We start from the raw sequence: 9,894 nt of genomic DNA, 5'->3' as shown, positions 1-9,894 counted from the left end.
TTTTAAATACTGACTGCATGTTAGACTCTTCCTACATCATTTAGTCCTCCATGCTGTCCATCAGAACGTAGGAAGAAATATTACACAACCTCCTCCAGTCAAGCGGTGGGGCGAGCTCAGCTGCAGGCCTATATTTTGGGCACACTAGCCGCTACATGGTTGCCCAAAGTACCCAAGCATCATCCCATTTGCCAGTAGCGACATAGATGTCGGTGAGGATGACAAGGTTGGCATCGAGCCCAGCTCGAGCTCAGCATAACGTCAAGCCGTGGCCTCACCCAGCCTTGGCCTTCCATGCAAGCCGTAGGCCAGCATCAACGCCCCCCCACACATCGTTGTGTGTCGCCACTAGCATCTTCTCTGCCACCTAGTGCACCTCTTCCACTCTCCCTGCCCTTGTCCAGCAGGTTCACCAGCGTTGTCTAGTACTCTGGCCTAGGATGGATCCCCTGCTCCTCAATGTCTTCCCATCAGCCAAGACCTCTCCCCCTATGTGGGTTTTGAGCATCTGCAAGATCAGCCGCAGTGCCTCCCTAACGCACCCATTTTGGGCATAGCAAGCCAGCATGGCGTTCCATGCAGCGGCATTTCACGGCGGTGGCATCCCCTCGAACAGCTCCTCTGGTGCTCTTACATCCCCGACCCTCGCATACCCATCAATCAAGGCCAAGACCTCTCCCCCTTGCATACCCTGTCGAGCCAGCCGCCACTCACCGCGGATGGCGTATCTGCTGATCAAGGCATTCCAAGACTTTGCATTTCTCTTAGCAGTGGGCATCTTCTCAATCAGAGCCGCATCACCGGTCGTCTCCCGTGACTTAGTGTGCACTGAGATCATTGTGTTCCGGGAGACAGCGTCTCTGTGTGTCATTTCATCAAACAGGAGGTGGGCAGAGTGCAGATCGTCGAATCTGAGCAGCCCAGAGAGGAGCGCGTTGTCGGAGACTGCGGTTTGGCAAGGAATGCTTCGTTGTAGGAGCTTGCAAGCCGTGTCGGCCTCACCAATGAGTGCGTAAGGCTCGACGAGCATAGTGCATAGATAAGGGTTGGGGGGGGGGGGAGGCTGAGCTTGGAGGCCTGGTCATGGTGGGGGGCATCTTGAAAGAAATCCCAAGGTGCTATGGTAAAATGCGGAATATAGCAACCGGGACACGATCAATATGACGACATATACAGATAAATAAAGAACCTCCTCATGTCACCGACGTGACATCAACGTCCAAGGCTCTTAATGCAGGACACAAGTCTGTTGTATGGTGTAGTGGAGGAGCTCCACTTTGAGCTCCCAAGACTAGATGGTAACCACCAAGGAGTAATGAAGACAATAAACCAAGGAAGAGAGATAGAAGAGAGGAAGAGACAAGAAGAATGAATAGAAGCACCACTTGATGGCTGAAAATCAGATTAGGGTTCATGGGGGGTGAAACCCCTTTAAATAAGACGAAAATGGGCCCCAATGGGCCCTTCCCTCACAAACTGAGAAGAAGAGAGGGGGGCACTTCAACAGCAACGCACGCTACACTTGATAACTGCAAGACCATGTGCACTTAGTATTTTGTTTATGGGCCAATGCAAATGGGTCGTTTGATGAGGAGGATGATGGTGATGATGAATAGATGGTAGAGGATCAAGAAGACCGCAACAATGGTTGTGGGTTGGGTAGAAGGCAAATGCAGTAGTAGTGTTTGCCCGTCCCAAACCCGTATGATGATATCAAGTTAGATGCTGAATTGGATATTGGAAATGGGTTGTCTGATATTTGTCTTTGGCAATATCCAGTGACCCGATCGTGATGTCGGATATCAGTTGCTACTGTAGCAACCGATACCTCTATATGTCCCCATATTGACACCCATCTTCGTCTCTAGGGTGAGTAGACAACATCAGATATCAGTTTTTTTAGATATCCAACATATAAATATAAATATAGTTTAAATAGTTGATAAATGCATAACTAAGCTATAGGGAGCTGTATATACAGTATGTTTGAGCATGTATTATACTTCTTTAATGTTTTCTTCAACATTCGACTAATATTTCGTACTTAGCACAGATAGCGAGACACAATACATGTCTACTATTGATATATAGGTCAGGGTGGGTAGAGTGCTGAGTATTTTAAACTTCTGTTGTTCAAAAGTATTCATATTGTTTTAAATTTTTTTCCACCCGATAATCAGATTCAATATCTGATACCAACACCAATCATTTTCGGAGCCATACAATATCTGTCTTAATATAAAGTTTTCAATGAATATTCAATATCCATGTGATATCCTATATCTGAAATCACCCTGATATTAGCTTGGATACATGATATCGGTTGTCTAATATCAGATATCAGATATCAGATGGATATTAATTGGTGGAACATTAAGTGTTACGCTTGCTATGAACCATCGGTGATGGCTGGAGTTGGGCGATGTGTTTATTATAAGCGAGCTGCATGCAAGTGGAGGTGGGGCTATGTGCTCTCCATAAGCGAGCGACGTGCCAGATAGACGTGAGACATCTACATGCAAGCATTTGAGCTGCGTAGCCAACGCAATGATGTGATGAAATGAAGAAGAATAATCAATTCAAAAATCACACTTGTCTACATTAGCGTGCACCCATCCATTATCAGACATACGATAAATAATATTCATATAAAATCCAAGCGGTTTCATATACTGGATACCTGATATCAAACTTATATTGAATAAACACCCAATATTGGATATCGGGATGGATATCATATGCCTCCAGATGTGGCACGTGCCGCTACCAGATATTGAATCCGATATTTGGATACCGATTTAAAAAGATCCATTCCCATATGGAAAAAATGTAAGTTTACAATAGTATATATACCTCGGAATATCTTAATGATGAATATAAACTTGTGATCTTACCATTGCGACCACTCAAAGTTAGACGGGCTCATATTGGGTCCCACGATGAGAGCAGTCTAACCTATTTTGTTTTGAGTTAGACTAATTTCTAATTTATGAGCAAAATATTAAGTGAAAACCTTTAAGATATGCAAAAATGCTCAAACTAACGCTATACATGGCTCCCTGCAGCTTAGTAACACATTATAATTTATTTTAAATACATTTCTATTCATATGTTGGATATAAAAAAAACTGATAGCCGACGTCTATCTCCAATATCGTCATCCAACATTTGAGACGAGGACGGATCCCGACATTGGGGTGGATACCGATATCAGATATCTGGACTATAGCAACCGATATCCGATATCATCATCCAACATTTGAGATAAGGACCGATGCCGAAATTGAGACGGATAATGCCATCAGATATTAGTACTATAGCAACCGATAACCGATGTCATCATCCAACATTTGAGACGAGGACATATGCCGAAATTGAGACGGATAACTACATCAGATATCAGTACTGTAGCAACCGATATCCGACATTGTCATCCGATATCCAGAATTGGATGTAACCAGTTTGAGATCTGGTTAGTCAACCATCCAGATATTGTCATCCCGGCTTGGGACAGGTGAACATTAGTCTACATCAAATTGAGGGAAGGGGCTTCTTGAAAAGGGAATTTAAAAGGGGAGAGATTAAAAAAAGAGGAATTTAAAAATCGGCCCAAAAAGAGCTCAGTTTCTCTCTCTCTCTCTCTCTCTCTCTCTCTCTAGTCCCTTTCATTTATATAGCGCTCAGCGACGCGGGTAGTGACAGAGCTCCAATGGCGACAAGGTTCCTCTCTCAGCTTGCCAGGTTTTCTCGCGCCGCCAGCCACGGCGGAGGCCAACTTTCTCCGCTTTCTACGGTGCGTTTTTTGTGCGATTATCTCTTGCGGCGAGGATTTTGGGGATGGATTCATGGATGGGGTTGTTTTGTTTCAGAAATGATTTCAAGTTGTATGTTTTTTTTCAGTCTGTGTTGAAATGGATCGTGATTTCTGTCTCTCCGATGCGGATTTAATGTGTTGTTTGCAGCTTAGGAAGTTGGTCGCTCCTAAGCACTTCTCTACGACCGTGTTGGGATTGCGGGAGAAGGACGCTGCTTTCCCTCCCGAGCTGCTATCGAATCGGGAAGTCTTGACTCCTGATCGTGCCACAGGTATTGGACCTTGCTGATTGGCTTGCTTTCGTCGCTGGTTTTGTAAGATCAAAGTTTTTTTGTCGCACGATGAATGATTTTCGTGGTCAAATTATTATTTTTTGATTGGGCATGACGTGAATAATTTCCTGTATTATTTCTTGGGTTGCTACAATAAAGCTTTTTAAGAGGATTTTGGTACGAATCCCCCCTGGTAGTATCAAGATCAGGAAATCTAATATCTTGTAGAATCTGCTTCAATATCGTTTCCAATGATCAAATCAGGATGAAAATTGATGGAGAATAGGTCAGATGAGAAGAACAAGGAAGGTAGAGGTTTGGAAGCAATGCTCCTTCTGGATCGGGAGGATCTCCCCTGCTCCAGTTCAGTTTACGCAGCAACCACTTCAAGAAATCCCCAATAGTCTCCTCCCTGTGGAGTGGAACCCTTGTATTTGTAGGGTCAGTCTTCTGCCCGAAGTAATGTTCTCATGTTTACGGGGACCCCTTGTATTTGTATCAATAATTCTCTCCCCGAATTCAAAATTGTCCCCAATTTCGGAGCTTCAAAAGTGCCTTTCAATATCATGGATGGATTTGCTCGTAGCTTCAAAGATTAATATGCTCTTCCTCTTGATTAGGAGTTTTTGGGCAGCTGGAGAAAACCCTTGCTCTCTTTAGTTAGTATTGAATCAAGGGATGGGAAGCACTCCTCAGCATACGTAATAATATGCATAATTGCCATAAAATCTGAACTCTTAGGAGGTAACAATTGCAATAGAGCCTGTAGCTTCTCTCCAGCCATTGAATTACGAAGTCTAAGGTCCACTATGTCAGTTGCCATTGGAAAGAAATCGTGGACAAATAGAGTTTTTTTATTATAATTGGGGAATCAAATCGACCCATTCATAAACGGGGAGGGGTAAGGCTGATAATAATCAGGGCTAAAAGGATTTATGGGTGTTTTCCAAAATAGTGAGAGTTATTTCCTGAAGACCCATAATGCTGGGCCGCATCTTCAGAGAACCAGGATGTGCCTGTTTTTCAGCAAATCACAGCGAGATCTGTACAGTAGAAAAGCACCTTGCGTTATAGGATATTCATCGGTCTGCTTCCATTGCATTTTGCTTCCTTAATTTTCAGGTACGCATTCTCCATCCGGATCCATAACAATGATCAATTCTCTTTTAGCCAGGGTTAAAGCTTTTGGTGTAACGGTAGCAGAGCCCCTTTTCTCTCTTTTGTTGAAACTCTGAGTTAGAAGGAGTAAATTTATGTGTCAGTGTCCTGTGAAAATGAGGGAAGAATTATTTGAGGACTAATTCTTCCCTCAATGGAAAAAGTTTTCGATATGGGTGTAGTGATTTTGGAGCCCTTGCTCTCCGTACTTAACCATCAAAATGTAATGTCCTCAATGAAAGAATTTTGATATTGTCATAGAACAACCAGTCCATAACTAGTACATATTAATCACTGAGAGCAACATTTAGGCATTCCCATTATTTGTTGGAGATAGCCAGAAATTGCATTCAATTAGCTTCTACCGCCCGTTCAAATTACCGTCGGCCGAGATTTGAAGCCTCTTGGGCACAAGGATATAAACAATTTTGTGAGAGTTTGGAAATATTTCTTTGCCCAATTTGCTCTGGTCCATTTTTTCCAGCTTTAGATGAAGGAAACATCAAAAGGGTTGAACTACATTCCTTCTGTACGATATATCAGGTGGCTAAGTGTGAGAATAGTGCCAAGAAGCATGTAGGTTTGAATTGCATGGATTTCAGTAAGGAGCATGTCTCCCAGGATCTAGGGATCTTGGATACTGTTGACTGGAATAAAATCTGTATGTCTTTTTCCTCTTCCGTTATCTGATGATTTATGATTGTAGCTTGGGCAAATTCTGGCAGAATTTCTATCCTTTTAACATATTGAATTCTCAAATCTTCTTTGTCGGGTGTGGAGCCAGATTCAAAACACTTCAAGGAGATTGTCACTTATCCAACTGCCGAGCACCAGTTTTGGTGGTTTACATGGGTTTTCGCTTGGTGAAACTGTTAAATTTTCACTATTATCCCCCTCATTGTGATTTTATTCCAAAAAAATCCCCCTTATTGTGATCTTGAGCTAGGCTTAAGAATTCTTGGAGTTTATTTGCCTTCCTGATCTGTTGAGAAGTTTGATTAAGTTGTATATCGCTGCTGTCACTATTCTGTGCTCAATGAGTATAGATAAAGAGAAGCTTGCCGTGCTTACCAAAGGGTTCGTTATTTTTTATTGAAGAAAGCCAAAAGATACTTGTATTACTTTCACCCTGAACTGATAGATACCTGATTCTTTGAATACCGCATGGTCTGTACCTCATGACCTCCATCCTGATTTCTACCCATTGATATATGCATCTTCAAATACATCCGATGCCAAATGTTGAATACAAGCTTTCACACCCAATTTACTATCCTCGAACAGAAACTTCTGGACGCAAAATTGAATAATGCTTCAAAAAATAGCACAAAGTGCGCTTTAACATCTTACCTATTCTGGATTGCGATGTGCCTTTCAGAGTAGGTGAACCAACTCAGACTCTTCTAGGTGTAACATAACCTGTTGCAACTTGTCTTTATCAGATATAGTGTGGATTCCAAAGAATCTTTCCACGCATTTGAAACAAGTTTTTGGTTGCGAGCCACGGATGATGGCTGAACACCCTTCTCAAAACAAATAATCTAATTTGTTTCTACAATCTTGAGCAGACTGGTCGAATAGGCTGTGGGCCGATCTGGAATCCACTTTCCAATTTTGAAGGTGGAATTGATGGAAAGTTTACCTTCCAATTTCACGTTGGTTGTTGTGATCTGTTGCCTTAAATGTTCCAGAATGTATGCCATACCATTCTGAAAATCTTGTGCGCACAGATCTGTCTTCATTTTGGGATAAGACATATGATATGAAACTTAGAATTTGTCGGCTATGGTACCAATTAATAAGACCCCTGGTTGTATCATGACTAGGAAATCCAATATTTCGTAGTCTGATACAATGTTGTTCCCAACAATCACCGTTAGAATGAGAATGGAGCGATAGAAGAGAGAATGGTTCAGGAGAAAAGAACAAGGAAGTTAAGGGCTTGGAATCAATGCTGCAGCGGCCTATGCTCTCTCTGGATAGGTAGGATCTCCTGTGCTCCAGTCCAGTTGCTACAGCAAGCACTTCAAGAAATGTCAAATGGTGTCCTTGCGGTGGGCTGGACCCCTTGTATTTTTACAGTCAGTCTTCTACCCAAAGTGCTCTGTCGGAAAGCTATAAATAAATCAACAGAAGACTCATCGGGGTATCTTTGGAAATCAAGAAGTCGTTCGCGTTGCAGGAGTGGAGATCCTCCAGTTAGGGAAGAAGGAGCTAGCTTCCGATCCAGCCAGCCCTCTATCTTTATCACTCTCAATTCCTCTTATTCTCTTTCCATTTTTACTGACATCAAGATCCAAACTGTATAATTGCTCCATATATTGGAACTCTGTTGATTTCGTTTTGATAATTAGTGATTTTGGTTTTCAGTATTGAGATCTTCTCAAAATAGAAGATCTTATCATTTCTAAGGTAAGTCCTTGGGAGATTTGTATCAGGTTTTACCCTGATGACCTACTGCTCCCAGTGAAGACTTCCCATCACTATTTGATAAAACTTTGTTTTTATGCAACTTGCCGTGTAAATACGAAGCTAGCTATGTTTCTCGTCACCAAAGTCACAACTGGTCTAAATTCTTTTAAAGGGATTCTGACAAAGGAAGTTACCAAATCGAACAGCAACCAAAGAACATGATTCAAAAATCCTCCACAGATATGGATATCTTAAAATCTTTGATTAGATGAAACAGGTGATGGCTTGGCAAATGTAAGAAATGTCTAGTCACAGTCAGGTTATTGAAAAATGAAAATTCGATGGCTTGGCAACGGATGACTGAGGTCAACATCTTGACGAACTTTGACAAACCATTATCATGTTGTACCCCTTTTGAAATCATTATCATATTTTTTGCCGTCTATTCACAAACACTGTTGTAGCGAGTGACTAGACTAACAATGCGGAAATTTCCATTTTGATGCATGTTGCGTCTATAGTTTGTGGCCTCATTTCATCGTGATCCCTTTTCATTGAATTGAATTCTTCTCTTGTCATCTTATTGCAGGGCAGTATGCTGACCTATTGACCAGAGTCACGAATTTTCAGAGTGAAGACAAGGGTTTGATGGTTTTAGCCGGTGATGTCTTTGATGTACCAATTAGAAAAGATATCGTTCATCGCGTTGTAAGGTGGCAGCTTGCAAAGCGTCAGCAGGTAAGAATGCGATTGAAAACAATTCCCTCCAATAAGGGTTACTTCATGACGAAATTTGTGCTGTAGACTGAAAAATTTTCATTCCTAAAAGAATCGTCTCTGCAGATTCCTTTCTAAGAAACATTTTCTGTTAATGGGTGTTTGTAGGTTGAATTGTTAATTTATCATTTCAGTTCATGCCATGTAACAAAAGTCGCTCTTCTTAGGGAACACATTCGACAAAAACAATCAGTGAAGTCAGTGGGACTGGAAGAAAGCCTTGGAGACAAAAGGGCACTGGCAGGGCAAGGCATGGCACTTTACGTGGTCCACAGGCAAGTTTGCCTTGAACATGTAGAACTTATTTATTTCTCATCACCTTCAGATATCTTGATTTATTCAAATTGTTATAAGCAGATAAAGTTATAAGTTGACCGTGACTTGTCGATTTACAGTTTAGACATGGTGCTACCATGCATGGCCCAAAGCCCAGAAGCCATGCTATCAAATTGCAGAAGAAGGTTCGCCGGTTAGGTTTAAAAATTGCTCTATCCGCTAGGACAGCGGAAGGAAAGGCAAGTTACACTCTATGGTAACGCATTCGTTTGTGAAGTATTTATGCTAACTTTTATGGATATCATTTCCATAGAAGTTTTTTATGCTTTTTTCGCTTCGTTGAAAAGCATAAAACATCCAGTTCTACAGATTTGACGCGATGAATGATATCATCTACGCGTCACACGCTTGGAATCTTCTCATATATTGCATGGATCTGTCGCATCAATGTAGTAATCTACAAGCATTCAATGGATATAAATTAGAAAATATGGCTCTCTTGTGCATTTGAAAAACATGTATTTGTAAGAATATAATCTCAAGTGATTATGTAAGAACATGTACTTTTTTTTTTAAATCACAAGTGATAATTTTATTTTTATTTTCACTATAAATTTATGATTTCTAGTGGATTTGATTTAACAGCTGATAATCTTCGAGGACTTAGCGCTGCCCAGTCATAAGACCAAGTACGTAGTGAGTGCGGTCTCCGAGATGGAGAATGTAAAGAAGGTCCTTCTCGTGGACGGCGGTCCCATTGACACTAACTTGAAACTTGCTACGCAGAACATCCACTACATTAACGTCCTCCCCTCCATCGTAATTCTCTCTCTCTCTCTATCTCTCCTCTGTTAGATGTTGTTTTCACCAATTCTTTTGTGTTTTGGTAATGCAGGGTCTGAACGTCTACAGCATTCTCCAGCACGATACGGTCATAATGACCAGGGATGCAGTGAACAGGATAGTTGACCGGCTGCACACGCCCATCAACCGGTGAGTTGATTGGATATCTCGTGAAACTTAACCCCTACTTGGCTTGGGCTTTCCTTTTCTGAGTTGGCAGCTTTCTTCTTTGGCTGGGATAACTTAGAGAACATGAAATTTGTTGTTGCAGTTCATGCAAGATATTTAAGGAGTAAATGGAATCCTTTTGAGAGGCCAAGAATTGATGGCACCATACCATTA

The 9,894-nt window shown here is 41.6% G+C and overlaps 1 protein-coding gene across 1 annotated transcript; it reads left to right on the top strand.

Moving 5' to 3' along the window:
* The first annotated feature begins 3,637 nt into the window (after window positions 1–3,637).
* On the top strand, window positions 3,638–9,894 carry LOC144715808 (Ribosomal protein L4/L1 family). Its single transcript, XM_078590812.1, has 7 exons — window positions 3,638–3,793; window positions 3,963–4,086; window positions 8,246–8,394; window positions 8,601–8,708; window positions 8,829–8,948; window positions 9,355–9,528; window positions 9,605–9,894. The coding sequence occupies exons 1-7, from the start codon at window positions 3,710–3,712 to the stop codon at window positions 9,704–9,706; spliced, it is 861 nt and encodes a 286-aa protein (XP_078446938.1). The 5' UTR covers window positions 3,638–3,709; the 3' UTR covers window positions 9,707–9,894.

This window comes from Wolffia australiana, chromosome 19 (assembly GCF_029677425.1).
Source record: "Wolffia australiana isolate 7733 chromosome 19, ASM2967742v1".
Lineage (NCBI taxonomy): Eukaryota > Viridiplantae > Streptophyta > Magnoliopsida > Alismatales > Araceae > Wolffia > Wolffia australiana.
Note: the sequence above shows the minus strand (reverse complement) of the source record. Positions and strands in the feature narration are given on the sequence as shown.